This window comes from Sus scrofa, chromosome 13 (genome assembly GCF_000003025.6).
Source record: "Sus scrofa isolate TJ Tabasco breed Duroc chromosome 13, Sscrofa11.1, whole genome shotgun sequence".
In the NCBI taxonomy this organism is placed as follows: Eukaryota; Metazoa; Chordata; class Mammalia; order Artiodactyla; family Suidae; genus Sus; species Sus scrofa.
Window position 1 is genome coordinate 1,787,833 of NC_010455.5, and position 19,563 is coordinate 1,807,395.

Genomic DNA, 19,563 nt, shown 5'->3' on the forward strand with positions numbered 1-19,563 from the left:
AACAGAAGAGAGGATTTAAGGAAGGGATGTACAGGCAGCTCTCAGATGCGGTAAAAAAGCCAAGTAGCCTGAAAGCCTAGTAACGTCATTGCGTGTTCTTCTCACACAGGGCCCTTTGCTGGAGTATGGTTCATACATCCATCCTCCCCAGAGGGTTTTGGACACTATGTATCACGAGCCTTTGTGATATACATATCCTAAGGAAATAACTAAGAATGAACTTGGAGATTTAGTTTTAAGGCTGTACAGATTGGCTTTCTTCATAATTGTGAAAAAACGGGAAGCATACTAAAGCTTCAGCAGTAGGGGTAAAACTGGATAAATAAGTGATTGTTGTTGAAGTATTTTTTTTAGATAGGGAACATACTGATATAGTCTGTGAAAATAAAGGTTTAAGAAGTTTAGGAATCCATTGTAGTGTTTCTATTTTTGGAATGATAGAGTAAGGACTTTTCAAAAATGTGTTCCTCTATAAAAGCAGTGAGAACATTGGCAAAACTGTCAACTTTTTCAGAATTCTAGAAATTAAGGTCCTACATCAATCTGAAAAACGTTATTCGAGAAGAATAGCCAACTGTTAGAATAGTGAACCACGTGGTCCTTAATCTCATGCCTCTCTACCAAGCTCTGCAGTGACTTTGAAAACTAACGGTCCCACAGCTGCATTAGCCATGAAAACCAACAGCTTAGTAGCTACTGGGAGGGACATGATGACTTTAGGATGCTCCTAAAGCCCCATTTCCAGAGAATTGTCACTGTTTGACCTGCTTGCTGATTAGATCCTTTCTTTTTTTTGTCTTTTTTTTTGCTATTTCTTGTGCCGCTCCCGTGGCATATGGAGGTTCCCAGGCTAGGGGTCTAATCGGAGCTGTAGCCACTGGCCTAAGCCAGAGCCACAGCAACGCAGGATCCGAGCTGCATCTGCAACCTACACCACAGCTCACGGCAACGCCAGATCGTTAACCCACTGAGCAAGGGCAGGGACCGAACCTGCAACCTCATGGTTCCTAGTTGGATTCGTTAACCACTGCGCCACGACGGGAACTCCTAGATCCTATCTTTATTTGACCTTATACCTTGTTCTTTGAGAAAAACTCTGCTATCCATAGGGTATTTGTTGAAATTATTGGTGATATTGGTTTAACTTTGCAGCTGCCTGAAGTGGCATTCCCAGTTATAGCTAACAAGAGGCTGACAGAAAATTAAAGCAAGAATGAGAAATCTGTAGGGGCCTTTGAAAACTTTGGATATATTCATGGGTATCTGTAAGGCCATATATACTTGCAGGGTTGTGCAGAAGGCCAAGAAAGAACTGAGAAGACCCCAGATTCTCACCTCTGGCTGACCTTGAGACTGTGCAAGCAGAAAATGAAGGACAAGGCAGAATTATAAACTGTTTTGTTGTTGCCACAGTGCAAACACAGAGAGCCTCATCAGTTCATGAGATGTAAAGAGAGGTCTGTCCGGTTATTAGCTGACCACTAACCTGACTGAACAAAGACTTCAGTGGCCGCACGTAAGAGAAAACACAGACTTTATAGAATCAGTCCAGACAAGTCACTAAACTACAACAACAACATTGGTATCTTATTTCTGAAGTTGACATATATTAATTAGAATGTCCAGTTGTTTTGAACCACAATTACAGGTCAGGCAAAGAAATAGGAAAGTATGTCCTACAAACAGGAAAAAAAATGCAGATAAATAGAAACTCTACTTATGTAATCCAAGACATTGGACTCACTAGACAATGATTTTAAATTAGTGATTAAAAATATGTTCAAAGAATTTGGACTTCCCATTGTGGCTCAATGGGTTAAGGACCTGATGTTTTGTCTGTGAGGATGCAAGTTCGATATCTGGCCTCCCTAGGTGGGTTAAGGATCTGGCATTGCCACAAGCTGTGGCATAAGTTGCAGATACCACTCATATTCGATGTGGCTGTGGCGTAGGCCTCAGCTGCAGCTGATTTGAACCCTGGCCTAGGAACTTCATATGCCACAGGTGTGGCCATTAAAAAGTTCAAAGAATTAGAAGAGACTATGTCTATATAATCAATAGGAAAGTACAAGAAAAGTGTCTCAAGTGGATAATATCAATAAAGGGATAGAAATGATAAATTCTGGAGTTGAAGAGTATAATAACGGAAAAGTTTTCTCAGAACTGAACAGTAAATGTCAGCTGGCAAGAGAAAAAAAATCAGGGTCTTGAAGATAGGTTAGTTGACATCCAGTCAGAGGTATAAAAACTAAAAAAGAATAAAGAAAAATAAACAGAGCTTCAGAGATCTGTGAAACACCATCAAGAGTACCAGCATACACATGACAGGAGTCCTAGAAGGCAAGGAGAGAGAAAAGGGGCAGAAAGAATATTTGAAGAAGTAATGGCTTGAAAAATCCCCAGACTTGATGAAAAAACATTAATCTGCACATCTCAGAAGCTCAGTGATTTCCAAGTAGGATAGATCCTAGAGAAATAATAAGCAAATCATTGAAAGACAAAGAGAAAATTTTGAAGCAACAGAGAAAAGTGACTCATCAGTTGCAAGGGATCTTCAGTAAGATTGACAGCTGACACTCCATAAGGAATCATGGAGCTTGGATGTCAGTGGGATGATAATATTCAGAGTGTTGAGAGAAAAAGGCTGTCATCATTAATTACATATCTAGCAAAATTGTCCTTCAGAAATAAAGGAGAAATTAAGACATTCTAAGGTAAATAAAAACAAGGAAATTATTGTTAGCAGATTTTCCCTGAAAGAAATACTGAAAGCAGTCTGAAAGGAAAGAACACGAGACTAACTTGAACACATGAAGAAGTAAATAGCACTGGTAAAGGTAGATAGATGAGTGAATATAAGACAGTAAAAATTACTTTGTCTCTTTTTATCTATTTTAAAGGAGATATTATATCCTATTTTAAAGGAGATATTATTTTAAAGGAGATATATCCTATTTTAAAGGAGATATTATTTTAAAGGAGATATTATATCCTATTTTAAAGGAGATAGTATATCCTATTTTAAAGGAGACTGTATAAAGAAACAATTCTAAAACTCTTGGGACTTATGTAAATGTATAATTTGTATGACAATAATAATACAGAAGAGGGAAGAGAGAATGGAGATGATGTTGGGGCAAAGTTGGTATTAAAATGATTATTTATAGATGTCAGTTGTGTTTCCCAGGGAAACCATTAAAAGAAACCGTTAAAAACATCTATTAAAACTCAAAAACATAGTAAAAGAAACTAGATAATTAAAATGGTGTACTAGAAAATATTTTTTAGCACAAAAGCAGGCAGCAGTGGAGGAATAGAGGAACAACAAAAAACCCCTACATAAGACAGAGAAAACAAATATGTCAAAGAAGTCCCACCTTACTAGTAATAACATTAAATGCAGTCAAAAGGCAGAGGTGGCAGAAAGTATGAAAAAACATGATATGACTGTGTATTGTCCACAAGAGACACACTTTAGATTCAAAGACACATGGTGTGAGAGTAAAAGAACCATAAAAGATACAGTATTCAGACAGCTCCTAAAAGAAAGCTGGAATGGCTGTACTAATATCAGATAAAATAAAGTTCAACACAAAAATTGATGCTAGAAATAGGCAGAGATATTGTATAATAACAAAAGGGTCAGCACATGAGGAAAATATAGCAGTTACAAACAAATGTACCTAACAACACAGTCCCCAAAGGGAGGGAAAAAACTGACAGAATCAAATGGGAAAACAATAATAGTTGGAGACTTTAATAATCTGTTTTCAGTATGGACAGATCAACAACGCATAATGTCAACAAGGAAATAGAAGACAAGAACAACACTGTAGACCAACCAGATCTAACAAACATCTATAGGATATTCCACCTAACTACAGAAGAGTGCAAATTCTTCTTGGGTCGCATGGAGCAGCTTCCAAATTAAATCATGTGCTAGGACAGAAAACAAGCCTCAATAAATTAAAAAGCACTAAATCATATCAACCACATGTTCTTTAACCACAGTGGAATGAAACTTGATATTAGTAACAGAAAGGAATTTGCGAAATCACAGATCTGTGGCAACTGTGCAACACAAGGCCAAAAAACCAGTGGTTCAAAGGGAAATTAGAGAATACTGTGAGATGAATGAAAATGATAACACACCAGAACTTATGGATGCAGCTAAAGGAGTGTTCTGAGAAAAATTTGTAGCTGTAAACATTATATGTGAAGAGAAGAAAGATAATAAGTCAGCATCTTAGCATTAGCCTTACAAATCTAAAAAAAGAAGAACAAAATAAAGATATAGCTAGTAGGAGGTAGGAAATAATAAAGACTAAAGAAGCAATAAATGAAATAGGGAGTAGAAAATAAAGGAGAAAAACCAGCAAAATAGAAAGTCAGTTCTTTGGAAAGATCGAAATTGGCAAATCTTTTCTACAATAACCAGTAAGAAAAGGGAGAGGACTCAAATTACTGAAATTAGGAATGAAAGAGAAGATAGTATTAGTACATTATTAGAGATTATAGGGGAATGCTGTGAACATTTGTGTGCCAGCAAATTAGATAACCTAGATGAAATGCACAGGTTCCTGGAGAGAGACAAACTGTCAAAGTGAATCAAGAAGAAATAGAAAATCGGAATAGGCCTATAACAAAAGATTAAATTAGTAATTAAAAGGACCTTCCCACAAAGAAAAGCCCAGGCTTTATTTAGATGGCTTCCTGTTACATTGTACCAAATGCTTAATGAATTATCACCCATTTTTTAAGAACTCTTACCAAAAAATAGGTGAGAAGTCATTTTCTGACTCATTCTATAAGGCCAGTGCTACCCTGATACCACAAGCAGACAAATACATCAGAAGAAAACAACAGACTGAAACCCATAGTTAATATTGACATTAGCATCCTCAACAAAATACTGGTAGACTGAAATTAACGTATTAAAGGGATTATAGCACCACGACTAAATGCACTTCATCCCAAGAATGCAAACGCTTTTCAACATATGAAATCAGTCAATAAGTATACTAATAGAATGATAAAGAACACAGATGATTTCAGAAGACTCTCTGAAAGCATTTGATAACGTCTAACACCCTTTTATGATTAAAAACAACAAACTAGTACCAGTGAGTACTGATAAGGACGTCTATGAAAAATCAGGCTAACATCGTACTTAATGGTAAAAGACTGAAAGATTTCCCCCTAAGGTGAGCCAGATAAGAATGTCCGCTCTCACTGCTTTCATTCAGCATGGCACTAGATGTTCTTGGCAGGGCGATTAGATGAGGAAGAGAAATATAAGGAATGTAGATTGGAAAGGAAGTAAAACTGTCTCTGTTAATCTTTTAACAGGCAGTATGAACCTATGTATACTGTTGTAAGCAACAAAAGATAAACCTACTAGAACTAACACTGAGTTCAGAGTTGCAGGATACAAGATCATGTATTTATGTACAAAGATCATTTGGACTTCTGTATGCTGATTTCTGTATGCTTACAGTTAACAACCCAAAGATGAAATGGAGAAAACAATTCCATTTACAGTAGCATAGTAAAGAATAAAATACTTGGGAATAAATGTAACCAAAAAAAAAAAAAAAAAATCCAAGACTTGAATACCAAAATCTACAAAATGTCTTTGAAAAAAATTATAGAAGGCCTAAATAAGTGGAAAGACATCCAGTGTTCATTCAGTGGAATACTTAATAACATTGTTAAGAGAGCAGAACATCCCCAAGTTGATCTACATAGTCAGTGAAATCCCTATGAAATTTCCAGCTGCCTTTTTCCTGCAGAAATTGAAATTCTGATCCTGAATTCGTAAAGAAATGCAAAGAACTTAAATAGCCAAAACAGTCTTGAAAGGAAAGAACCGAGATGGGGAGCTCACACTTCCAGATTTGCTACAAGTCTACAGCAATCAAGACACTGTGTTTCTGGCATAAGGATAACTATATTAATCAGTGGGATAGAACTGACATGCAGAAATATATGTATAGTCATTATTTTTTGAAAAGGGTGCTAGGAGAGTTGAATGGGGGAAAGAGTAGCCTGAACAGATGGTGCTGAGCTTGCTGGGCATCCACATGCAAAAGAATGAGTTTCCCAATAACTTTTCAGGATGGATCATAGACCTAAATGTAAGAGCTAAACGTAAAACATTAAGAAGAAAGCATAAGCATGACCTTGGATTAGGCAAGAATTTCTGAAATATGATAATCAGAAACACAAATGGCAAGAAAAAAATACATGCAACTTCATCAATTTATAAACAGTTGTGCTTTAGAGGACACTGTCATTGTGAAAAAACAGCCCACTGTATGAGATAAATGTTTTTAAATATGTTTAAGTACCTGGTATATATAAAGAACTTTTTCAACTCAACAGTGAAAAAACAATTCTTTTAAAAAGTAGAGGATTCAAATGTAGTCAGCTCTTCATATCTGTGGATTCCACTTCTGCAGATTCAACCAGCCATGGATAGAATATTTTCTGTAGGTGTGGAACCCTTAGATACAGAGGGCTTAGTGTAAGGAACTTGCGCATCCACTGATTTTGGAATATGCTAGGGATCCTGGAACCAATCCCCCAAGGATACTAAGGGGTGACTAGATGTCTATTTAAATAGAACCAATAAGTATACAAAAAAAGATATTCCACATCACTAGGGAAATGCAAATCAAAATCACAGTGAGATACCACTTCACACCCAATGGAATGTCTATAATCAAAAAGACGGTAACAAGCATTGGAGATGATGTGGAGAAACTGGCACCTTCATATATTGCTTGTAGGAATGTAAAATGGTGCACTTGGAAAAACTTGGAAGTTTCTCTAATGCTAAACATAGAGTTACTTTATGACCCCACAGTTTCATTCATAGGTATAAACCTGAGAGTTGAAAATGATTTGTTCACATGAAAATCTATACACAGTATTCATAGTAACATTTTTCATAATAGTCAAAAAGCGGGAACCACAAGTTTTAATCAGTTTTTGAAGGAATAAATAAATGTGTAGCCATACAATGAAGTATTATTTAGCCATAAAAGAAAAGAAATTCTGATGCATGCTAAAACAGGAAAGAAACCTGAAAACATGATAAGTGAAAGAAACTTGGTCCAAAGGATAGCTAGCATATTGTATGATTCTGTTTGTATGACATACCCATAAAGTAACAGGCAAGTCCATAGAGAAAGTAGATTTGTAGTTGCCAGGAGCTGGCTGGGATTGAGGGGGTATTGGGAGTAAATACTGTTGGGTACAGGGTTTCTTTTTGGAGTGATCAAATTAGATAATTGTGATGGTTGCAAAACTTAGTGACTATGGTGTAAATCCCTTTATTCACTTTAAAAGTGAATTTTATGTTATGTAAATTTTATCTTGAGCCTGAGCAAGTGTGAGAGATGGAGCACACTGGCGTCTTCATCGCTCCCATCGACTTGTCCCTGGCTTGCTTTGCTGGCCTACTGTGCTGGCTGGGCCATGCAGGCATTGTGGCTGAGACATACGTTCACACAAGGCTTACATACAAATACTCGAGGGAGCATTATTCATAACCGATACATGGTGGAAACAACACAAAGCTTCACCAGCTGATGAACGGATAAACAGACTGTGGTATACTCATATGATGGAATGAAATACAGCCATCAAAAAGTTTGGATGAACCTTGAAAATATTATGCATTGTGAAAGCAAACAGATTCAAAAGGCCACATAATGTATGACTTCATTTATATGAAACATCCAGACTAGAAGAATTGGTAGGAAATTTAAGTAGATTTGTTTCCTGGGGTTGGGGGAAAGGGAAAATGGGGAGTGAATTTTCATGGGTTTGAAATGGGTTCGCTTTTGGGTTTCTAAGAAATGATGAAATGTTATGGAATTAGATACTGATGATCTTTGGAGAATTCTGTTAATATATTGAAATCATTTAATTGTATACTTTTTTAAGTTTTAATGAAATATAGTTGATTTACAATGTTGTTATAATTTCTGCTGTACAACAGAGTGATTCAGTTATACACACATCCATTCTTTTTGAGATTGTTTTCCCACATAGATTATCACAGAATATAGCATAGAGGTTTCTTGTGCTATATATAGCAGGTCCTTGTTGGCCAACCATTCCATATACCAGTGTGCGTATGCCAGTCCAAAACCTCAAATCCGTCCCTCCCCGTAACCTCTCCCCTTTGGTAACTAAGTTTGTTTTCAAAGTCTGTGAGTCTGTTTCTGTTCTGCACATAAGTTCATTTGTATCCTTTTTTTTATATTCCACATATAATTGATGTCATATGATGTTTTGTCTTTCTCTGACTTCACTTAGTATGATAATCTCTAGGTCCATCCATGTTGCTACAAATGGCATTATTTCATTCTTTTTTATGGCTGAGTAGTATTCCATTGTATTTATGTGCCACATCTTACTTATCCATTTCTCTGTCGATGGACATTTAGGTTGCTTCCATATCTTGGCTCTTGTAAATAGTACTACAGTGACCATTGGGATGCATGTATCTTTTCAAATTAGAGTTAGTATATTTGCCCAGGAGTGGGATGGCTGGATCATATTTGATATATTTTTAGCTTTCTCAGGAAGCTAAATACTGTTTTCCATAGCGGTTGTACCAATTTACATTCCCACCAACAGTTGTAGAAGGGTTCCCTTTTCTACACGCCCTGTCCAGCAGTTATTGTTTGTAGATTTTTTATACTGGCCATTTGGGCTGGTGTAAGGTGATATCTCAGCATAGTTTTGATTTGCATTTCTCTAATAATTAGAAATGTTGAGCATCTTTTCATGTGTTTTTTGGCCATCTGTATGTCTTCTTTGGAGAAATGTCTATTTAGATCTGTCTGCCCACTTTTTTGATTTGGGTTGTTTGATTTTTTTTTGATATTGAGCTACATGAGTTGTTTGTGTATTTTAATCCCTTGTCAGTCACCTCATTTGCAGATATTTTCTCTCATTCTGTGAATTGTCTTTTCATTTTATTTATGGTTTTCTTTGCTGTGCAAAACTTTTAAGTTTAATCAGGTCTCATTTGTTTATTTTTGTTCTTATTTTCATTACTGTAGGAGGTAGATTGGAAAAGATACCACAGTGGTTTATGTCAAGTGTTCTGTGTATGTTTTCCTATAAGTTTTATAGTATCTGGTTTTATATTTTGGTAAAGTTCAATTTTGTGTATGGTGTTAGAGAGTGTTCAAATTTCATTCTTTTGCAAGTAGCTGTTCAGTTTTCCCAGCACCAGTTATTGAAGAGACTGTCTTTTCTCTACTGTATATTCTTGCCTCCCTAATTGTCATGGCTAGGACTTCCAAAACTATGTTGAATAAAAGCGGTGAGAGTGGACATCCTTGTCTTGTTCCTGATCTTAGGAGGAATTATTTCAGCTTTTCACCAATGATGTTCGCTGTGATTTTGTCATATATGGCCTTTATTATGTTGAGGTAGTTTCCCTCTGTGCCCACTTTCTGAAAGGTTCCTCTTTTTTTTTTTTTTTTTTTTTTTCCTGTTTTAGGGCTGTACCTGTGGCATATGGAAGTTCCCAGGCTAGGGGTTGAATCTGAGCTACAGCTGCTGGCCTGTACCACAGTCACAGCAAAGCCAGATCCAAATCACATCTGCAACCTACACCGCAGTTCATGGCAACATTGGATCCTTAACCTACTGAGCGAGGCCAGGGATCAAACCCATGTCCTCATGGATACTAGTTGGGTTTGTTACTGCTGAGCCACAGTGGGAACTCCTGGAGGGGTCTTATCATGAATTAGTGTTGGATATTTTCAAAAGCTTTTTCTGTTATCCATGACCATATGGTTTTTATTTTTCAGTTTGCTAATGGGGTGCCTCACATTGATTGATGTGTAAATATTGAAAAATCCTTGCATCTGAGGAATAAATCCCACTTGATCATGGTGTATGATCCTTTTAATTTATTGTTGTATTTAGTTTGCTAATTTTTTTGAGCACTTTTGCATCTGTAGTCATCAGTGATATCAATTGGCCTGTAATTTTCTTTTTGTTGGCATCTTTGGTTTTAGTATCAGGGTGATGGTGGCCTCATAGAATGAGTTTGGGAATGTTCCTTCCTCTGCAATTTTTGGGAATAGTTCCAGAAGAATAGGTGTTAACTCTTTTCTAAAAGTTTGATAGAATTCACCTGTGAAGCCATCCATCCAATCCTGGACTTTAGTTTCCCGGAAGAGTTTTTTTTTTTCCCAGCCACATCTGCAGCATATGGAAGTTCCTAGGCAAGGGGACGATTTGGAGCTGTAACTGCAGGCTTATGCCACAGCTGCACTAACTAGATCTAAGCTGCATCTGTGACCTACACACAGTTTGTGGCAGTGCTGGATCCTTAACCCACTGAGTGAGGCTAGGGATTGAACCCACATCCTCATGGGCACTATGTCGGGTTCTTAATCCACTGAGCCACAACTGGAACTCATAGTTGGAACTTTTTTAGTCACAGTTTCGATTTCAGTACTTGTGATTGGTCTGTTCATATTTTCTATTTCTTTCTAGTTAAGTCTTGGAAGATTGTACATTTTTAAGAATTTGTCCTTTTCTTCTAGGTTGTCCATTTTATTGGCATAGTTGCATGTTGTAGTCTTATCATGATGCTTCATTTTTCTCTGATGTCTGTTGTAACTTCTTTTTCCTTTCAAAATTTTATTGATTTGAGCCATCTCTTTTTTTCTTGATGAGTCTGGCTAAGGGTTTATCATTTGCATTGATCTTTTTGAAGACCCAGCTCCTGGTTTCATTGATCTTTTCACTGTTTTCTTCCTATCTGTTTTATTTTTGCTCTAATATTTTTGATTTCTTTCCTTCTACTAACTTTGAGTTTTGTTTTTTTTTTTTGTCTTTTGTCTTTTTTGTTGTTGTTGTTGTTGCTATTTCTTGGCCGCTCCGCGGCATATGAAGGTTCCAGGCTAGGGTTGAATCGGAGCTGTAGCCACCGGCCTACGCCAGAGCCACAGCACGCGGATCCGAGCCGCGTCTGCAACCTACACCACAGCTCACGGCAACGCCGGATCCTTAACCCACTGAGCAAGGGCAGGGATCAAACCCGCAACCTCATGGTTCCTAGTCGGATTCGTTAACCACTGCGCCACGACAGGAACACTCCTGTTTATTCTTCTTTCTCTTAACTAGGTGTAAGGTTAGGTAGTTTGAGATTTTTCTTGTTTCCTGAGGTAAGCTTGTGTTGCTATTAAGTTTCCTCCTAGAACTGCTTCAGCTGCATCCCATAGGTTTTGAATTGTTTCCATTTGTCTCTGAGTATTGTTTGATTTCTTCATTAATCTGTTGGTTGTTAAGTAGCATGTTGTTTGGTCTCCGTGTTTTTGTGGGGTTTTTTTGCAGGTTTTTTTTTTTTTTTTTCCTTGTAGTTGATTTTTAATCTTAAAGCATTGTGGTCAGAAAACATGCTTGATATGATTTCTGTTTTCTTAAAATTACCAAGGCTTGATTTGTGATCCAAGATTGTGATCTATCCAGGAGAATTTTCCATGTGCACTTGAAAAGAATGTGTATTCTGCTTTCAGATGCAGTGTTCTATAAATATCAGTTAAGTTTATCTGGTCTATATGTGCATTTAAGTCCTGTGTTTTCTTGTTGATTTTTTTGTCTGGATGATCTGTCCATTGGTGTAAAGTTCCCCCTATTACTGTGTTATTGTCTATTTCTTCTTTTATGGCTGTAGTTGCTTTATATATTGAGGTGCTTGTATGGTGCATACATATTTACAATTGTTATGTTTTTCTTGGATTGATCGTTTGATCATTATGTAATGTCCTTCTTTGTCTCTTGTAACCCTTTTTATTTTAAAGTCTGTTTTGTTTGATATGAGTAGTGCTACTACAGCTTTCTTTAGATTTCCATTTGCCTGGAATATCTTTTTCCATCCCCTCACTTTCAGTCTGTGTGCACCCCTAGAACTGATGTCTCTTGTAGACAGCATATATATGGGTCTTGTTTTTGTATCCATTGAGCCAGTCTGTCTTTTGGTTGGAGCATTTAATCCATTTATATTTAAATTAATTATTGGTATGTTTGTTTTTATTGCCATTTTGTTAATTGCTTTGGAATTGTTTTTGTAGGTCTTTTTTCTTCCATTTTTTGTTCTCTTGTGGTTTGATGACTATCTTTAGTGTTGTGTTTGGATTGCTTTTTCTCATTTTTGTATGTATCTATTGTAGATTTTTGGTTTGTGCTTACCATAAGATTTTGATATAGGAGTCTGTATATATACAAAATTGTTTAAAGTTGCTGGTGTGTTAATTTCAAATGCATTTCCAATACCCTGTATTTGTTCTCTCTTCATGGTTGCTGGTTTTGATATTTTTGTGTTGATGATTTTCTGCCTTTGCTATCTATATGTTTGCCTTAACTGGTAAGGCTTCTCATTTGTAATTTTCTTGTTTCTAGTTGTGGCCTTTTCTGCCTAGAGAAGTTCCTTTAGCATTTGTTGTAAAGCTGATTAGTGATGTTGAATTCTCTTAGCTTTTGCTTGTGTGCAAAGCTTTTGATTTCTCCTTCAAATCTGAATGAGTACTCTGCTGGGTAGGGTATTCTTGGTTGTAGGTTTTTTTTCCTTTCATCACTTTATCATGCCACTCTCTTCTGGCTTGCAGAGTTTCTGCTGAAAAATTGTCTCATAACCTTATCTGGGTTACCTTGTATGTTATTTGCTGCTTTTCCTTAGCTGCTTTCATATTTCTGTGCCATTTCATTGTCTGGTGTTCTGCATGGTCCACTTTCTGCAGGCTGTTCTTGCTTCTGATGTCTGCCCCACCAGGGTGAAGTTGATACAGGGGCTTGCGGCTTGCTTCCTGTTGGGAGGAATTGTCACTGGGGTGAGTAGGGGTGGTTTTGTTCCCTGGGAGGACTTTAGGCAGCCTGTCTGCTGATGGGTGGGGTTCTGTTTTCACCTTGTTTCTTGTTTGGCCTGGGGCTTCTCAGCACTGGGCCTAGGTCAGCTTTTCCCAAATTGGCCACCTCCAGGGAGTTCACACCAATGATTATTCCCTGGGACCTCTGCCCCCAGTGTCCTTCCTCCACAGTGAGCCACAGCTACCCCCTGCTTTCCCAGGTGGTTCTCCAAGACAGCAGGTGGGACTGGCACAGATTTTTATGGGTGCCTGCTTTGCCCTGGGACCAGTGCATTGTGAGAACTTGCACATACCCTCTAAGAAGAGGGGCTTGTTTTCCCCATTCCTATGGAGCTCCTGCTCACATGCCTTGCTGGCTTTCAATGCCAAATGCTCTGGGGGCTCCTCTTCCCAATGCCAGTCCCCCCAGGTGTGGGAACCTGACGTGGGGTTCAGAACTCTCACTCCTGTGGCAGAGCCTCTGTGATACTAGTTATTTTAAAGTTTGTGAGTTGCCCACCCAGCTTGTATGGGATTGCTTATGTGGCCAAAGCCCTTCTCCTACTGTCTCATTGTGTCGTCTTCTTTGTGTTTGGGTGTAGAATATCTTTTTTGGGGGTAGCTTCCTAGTCTGTTTTGTTGATGGTTGTTCAGCAGTTGTAACTGGTGTTTTTTGTGTGCGAGAAGGTGAGCTTAGGTCCTTTACTCTGCCATCTTGTCTTGTACTTTCTGAATTGTAGCCTTTGAAATGTTATCCTTTATTGTATGTGAATTGTATTTCAGCAAAGCTGCTATGAGAAAAAGTGAACTAGTTGACTTCCTGTTGTGGCTCAGAGGGTTAAGAACCTGACACAGTGTCTCTGAGGATAGGGGTTCAATCCCTGGCGTTGCTCAGGGGTTAAGGATATGGCGTTGCTGCAAGCTGAGGTGTAGGTCACAGATGTGGTTCAGATCTAGTGTTGCTGTGGCTGTGATATAGGCTGGCAGTTGTAGCTCCGATTTGACCCCTAGCCCAGGAACTTCTATATGCAGCAGGTGCAGCCTTACAAAGAAAAGGAAAGGAAAGAAAGAGTGAACTAGAGAAGCATGATATATACACACACACACACACACACACATGATTCCATATTCATTTAAAAAGCAAATATGAGTATATTGTGATTTGCATAGAAAACTCTGGAAGCATATATATCAATGTTAATAGTGTTACTCTCTGGTTCATAGAATTATAAATGTTTTTGCTTTTCTGGATTCTTTTCTGCATTTGAGTAACTTTTGTATATTTAATATGTATTATATTAACTTGTATAACAAAAATAAATAAATTACAAAAGATGAGATGAATAAATTTGGAGGTTTGGCACCTGTGACATTTTAAGGGAATAGCCCCTTAGAAGGGTGAGTATACATCTCTTGTGGAGGCTAATGAAAGGGGAATTTGTGAATTCTTATACCCTTTGAGGAGATTATTGTTTTTGTTACGAGGTCAAGGAGTGAAACAGACCTCGGAGTAGTACTTTTTCGTTTGTTAATCATCATGTGGCTGTTTATTTAATATTAGCAGTAATACTCATGGCTTTTCAAAAATGCTATCTTGCTTTTCTTTTGTGCAGATCTATTCTTACGTATAGCCGAATTGGAGGACGTGTCAAGACACTCACATTCTGCCAGGGTTCCCACTACTTGGCCATAGCATCTGATAATGGTGCTGTCCAGCTTCTTGGAATTGAGGCTTCTAAGCTGCCCAAGTCTCCTAAAATTCATCCTCTACAAAGCAGGTATCTATCTTTTGTGTTTTTTAAACTGCATTTAGGGCACTAGGGTCATTAACTGTCCTTCTCTAAGTCAGTTTGGATCAACTGAGGGCGTGTTACAGTGTACTTCTTTTTTTAAGCACATGAAATAAAATTATGTTTCCAACTCACATTTTCACACAAAATTTTAGGAAACTTATTTTCTGCCAATTTGTCATAAGTTCAGAAAGGTAGCTTTGAACTGTGGCCCATCCCAGTCTAGAATCTGTCTGACTAACTCAATTACCAGTTACATCTTCTTTCCCAACTCTGGCTGGCTAATTTTGAGAATGTGAGTGTTCTTCATTAAAGAAAACTCAAGTTGTCAATGTTGTCACTTGGCGTTAAAACCTCTGGAGTTGATGGGAACATGGATTGGAGCTTTTAGTTAGATGATTTGCTTATCATTTTAAAAACAAAATCCTGGCTGGTTTTATTTAATAATTTCCTTCACTTCTTATAAATTGTGGCTGCCTGTAGATTAAACACATGCAAGGTAAGATATTTAAAGATCAAGCAGAACAATTTTTCAGCTGACTAGTATGTGTCGCACACTGAAGATTCCAGAGACAAATAAGATACGTTGTACTCTTGAAAATCACAGTCTAGGGGAAGAGACAGACCAGTGAATGGGTGATTTCAATGCATTGTGACAGTGTGCTATGTGACAGGGACAGGGAGTCAGCTTGCAGGTGGCTAAGGATGAAGGCCAGATTTAGCCAAAGTAGGGTAGTCATGTAGGTGCTGCAGACACACTGGTGAACTCCCCAGGAAGAAAGTAGAATGAGCAGATACTTACAGTTGAAGTGGATTATGAGTCATGGCCAATGGGTAGCTAAGGCAGGAAAGAGTGTTTGTTGGGTCATCTGGGATTTTGTTATTTGTTTGTATAATTTTATTGGTTGTTTTTATTTTGTTTTGCCTTTGTAATTAAACTGTATTATTTTTAACATATTCACTAAACAGATTTGGGCAGCTTCTGTCCAGGACACATCTAATGACTTTTAACTAAAAAGTCATTTCAGCAGAGGAAACTTATTTCAGTATGCTGCTAAGCTTATGTATAGCATAAGCATTTTGTGCGTGAGAGCCTCTCAGCTGACAGCACTTTTAGTGCACATGTCACTGCCATGAGCAGCACTGACTCCCTAGATAGGAAGACTGTGCCAGGTGCTTAACTTTTTTTGTCTGACAGTGCTAGGCTCCCAGGAAACCGCACACAGGCCCTTCATTCAGCTCATACAGAGCTGCCGTAGCTCTTAACAGTTAGGATTTATGGCACCTTTCACAGTTTACTTGGCATTTGGACTTTTTCATCATCACTTTAGGGAATATAGTCAGTTTTGGAATGTTTATAATATGGTTGTGAGACAGGTCAGCAAAGTGCAGTCTGCAGGATGAACTGAGAATGATTTTGCATTTTCATAGGGTTGTAAAAAAAATAGACTATGCAATAGGAATGTATGTGACTTGCAAAGCCTAAAATATTTACTACCTGACTTCTTACAGGAAATATTTGCTAACCCTTGATAAAACTAAAATAGTAGCATGTGCAAAAGCATGATATGTACTGATCATGGAGACTGGCCGGTATGTTTATGATACTTTTTTTAGCTTAAAAAAATTCCTCAACTTAAAAAAAACAAACAAAAACCAGGTATACCCATACATGGAATAGTACTTAAAAACGAAAAAAAAAGGAATCAATAATTTTTTCTACTTTTTATTTTATTATCAGTAATAAAAGGGAACAAACTATTGACCCATGCAACAAGGTTGATGAATCTTAAATCTTTTTCTTTTTTTTTTTTTCTTTTATTTTTTTTCCCGCCGTACAGCATGGGGATCAAGTTACACTTACATGTATACATTTTTTTCCCCACCCTTTGTGCTGTTGCAATATGAGTATCTAGACATGGTTCTCAATGCTACTCAGCAGGATCTCCTTGTAAATTCATTCTAAGTTGTATCCAATAACCCCAAGCTCCTGATCCCTCCCACTCCTTCCCTCTCCAGTCGGGCAGCCACAAGTCTATTCTCTAAGTACATGATTTTCTTTTCTGTGGAGATGTTCATTTGTGCTGTATATTAGACTCCAGTTATAAGTGATATCATATGGTATTTGTCTTTGTCTTTCTGACTCATTTCACTCAGAATGAGAGTCTCTAGTTCCATCCATGTTGCTGCAAATGGCATTATGTCATCCTTTTTTATGGCTGAGTAGTATTCCATTGTGTATATATACCACATCTTCCGAATCCAATCATCTGTCGATGGACATTTGGGTTGTTTCCATGTCCTAGCTATTGTGAATAGTGCTGCAGTGAACATGTGGGTGCATGTGTCTCTTTTAAGTAGAGTTTTGTCCGGATAGATGCCCAAGAGTGGGATTGCGGGGTCATATGGAAGTTCTATGTATAGGTTTCTAAGGTATCTCCAAACTGTTCTCCACAGTGGCTGTACCAGTTTACATTCCCACCAGCAGTGCAGGGGGTTCCCTTTTCTCCACAGCCCCTCCAGCACTTGTTATTTGTGGATTTATTAATGATGGCCATTCTGACTGGTGTGAGGTGGTATCTCGTGGTAGTTTTGATTTACATTTCTCTTATAATCAGCGATGTTGAACATTTTTTCATGTGTTTGCTGGCCATCTTAAATCTTTTTCTAATGAAAGAAGTCAGACTTAAAAAGTTATGTCGTGTTTCCAATTTTATGACATTCTGGAAAACATGAAGTTAGCAGGAGGAAAGGAGATCTGTGATTGCTACAGGGTGGGAATGGGCTTAGAGGCTGACTGCAGAGGGGCTGCACAAGATACATTTTGGAGTGTGAAATTGTTCTGTGTGGTTCTGTAGTAGAAGATATGTGAAATGTATTTGTTGTAATGCATAGAATTGTATACCACAGAAAGTGAATTTTAGGTAAGACTTAAAAACAAACCAGCTAGGATATCCGGGGAGAGTTAGCCTGTAGCCCATGATAGTCATATAAAGGTTGTGCAGATGAACTGTGTAGTCATATGTAAGAGACAAGGTGGGAAAACAGTGGTTTAACTGGTGCTTCAAGACAGAAGGAGCTGAGCTCTAACACACTGTATTCTAGTTAGTTTTTCTTTTTTTTTCTTTCATTTTTAAAAAAAAGTTTTATAATGAAGTATAGTTGATTTACAATATTGTGATAATTTCTACTGTTTAACAAAGTGATTCAGTTACATATAGAGAGAGATATCCATTCTTTTCGTTGGTTGTTTTTCACAGGGGTATGGTTTGACAATTCCAAACTATTTGTATACTAGGGTTGAACAGATAAGTAAATTTGGCAGATAATGAAAATCAAGTTGCTCATTGTGGAGGAAAGAAATTACAAACAAGAACAGGGGGCTGGCTAGAATGAAGCGTGGTGCTGGATAGATGTTAATATGGACTCAGTAGGACTCATGATACGTGTGTGTATATGCATGTACACACGTGTGAATATATATGTGTGCTTGAATGTACATGCACAAATAGATACAGAAATAAGAGATGTCTGCATGCATGAGGCTGGTATACAGAATTATTTCCAAGTTGTGGCCACTGCAGGGTCTAGACACAAGGGCTTCCCTATAACAACGAGCACTGAGCTTAGAGACCTTGGTTTTTAAATACCATTCTCTAATAAATGGAACCAGGGCTCCTTGAAGAACTGGTTGATTCTTGGAAAATACAAGATGAACCTGGAGCATCTTGTGATACCAGAAAGTTAGGAAGTGGTCAGTAAAAGCACATGGCAAGGGCATAGAGCCAAGTGACAGAGCTTTCCATGGTCGACTTGGAGCAGCCTGAGCAACAAGAGAAGCAGTGGAATAGTGCTGGGTCATAACTCAGAATAAAATAAATATTCCCGAGTCCATACTGATAGAGATGAGCGCATAGAAAAGTGTCAGCTCGTCCTCACAGAAGAATTCTAGTGAGTTATAGAAAGACTAAGGGAAGTAGAAGGTCACCAGTAGGACAATGCAGGCATGATCTGTCCACAGATCCTAAAACTAGTGGACAAAGGTCTGTGCAGAAACAGGATTTTTGCATAGTCTTAAAAGGTTTTCCCATAAATATAGAGTAGTTATAATGAAAAAATAAGAAATAGTAAGTTTATCATGGAGGATCCTAGCAAATGCCATCTTGGCCATGTGATCCAGGTGACACCACTAGCAGCACATGCTGACATCAGGTGCTTTGAGACAGGAATGTCACACATGTGCTCTCCTTCTCGGTAAGGCACCGACTCAGTCCATTTGTGAGAACACATGAGGCAAACCTGAACTGAGGGCCATTCTATATGATAACTAACCAGTAATCTTCAGAACTGTCAGGGTTGTGAAGGAGGACAGACAGGCACTGTCACAGGTTAGGAGATCAAGGGGACGTGGCAGCAAAATGCCAGGAGCACTTAAGTCACCAGTGGGTAAACTGATGAAACCTGAATGTGTTTTATATCTTACCAGGACTGTAAATCAAGTTAATCCCTTAGTTTTGTAAATGTTCTATGTTTATGTAAAGTGTTGGCATGGGGGGAAGCTGAGTGAAGGATATATGGAATTCTGTGTACTGTTCTTACAACTCTGAAATAAGTTTTTTTTTTTTTTTTTTTTGCTTAGTTCAAAATCTTCTTTTATTTAACATATTCCCTGTATAAAGGTTAATTTCTTTCAGATAATTTTTTTTTTTTTTTTTTGGTTCTTTTTAGGGCCGCACCAGCGGCATATGGAGGTTCCCAGGCTAGGGGTCTAATGGAGCTGTAGCTGCCGGCCTGCACTACAGCCACAGCAACTCAGGATCCGAGCTGCGTCTGTGACCAACACCATAGCTCATGGCAACGCCGGATCCTTAAGCACCTGAGCGAGGCCA

General features: G+C 38.0%; 1 protein-coding gene across 2 annotated transcripts in view; it reads left to right on the plus strand.

Moving 5' to 3' along the window:
• The window catches only part of PIK3R4 (phosphoinositide-3-kinase regulatory subunit 4), an 84,568-nt gene that overhangs the window by 56,845 nt on the left and 8,160 nt on the right, over positions 1-19,563 (plus strand). For both annotated transcript variants that reach the window (XM_021071332.1, XM_021071333.1), the window contains exon 14: positions 14,498-14,662. In XM_021071332.1, the coding sequence (XP_020926991.1) occupies positions 14,498-14,662 (165 nt within the window). The remainder of the gene's footprint in view (positions 1-14,497; positions 14,663-19,563) is intronic.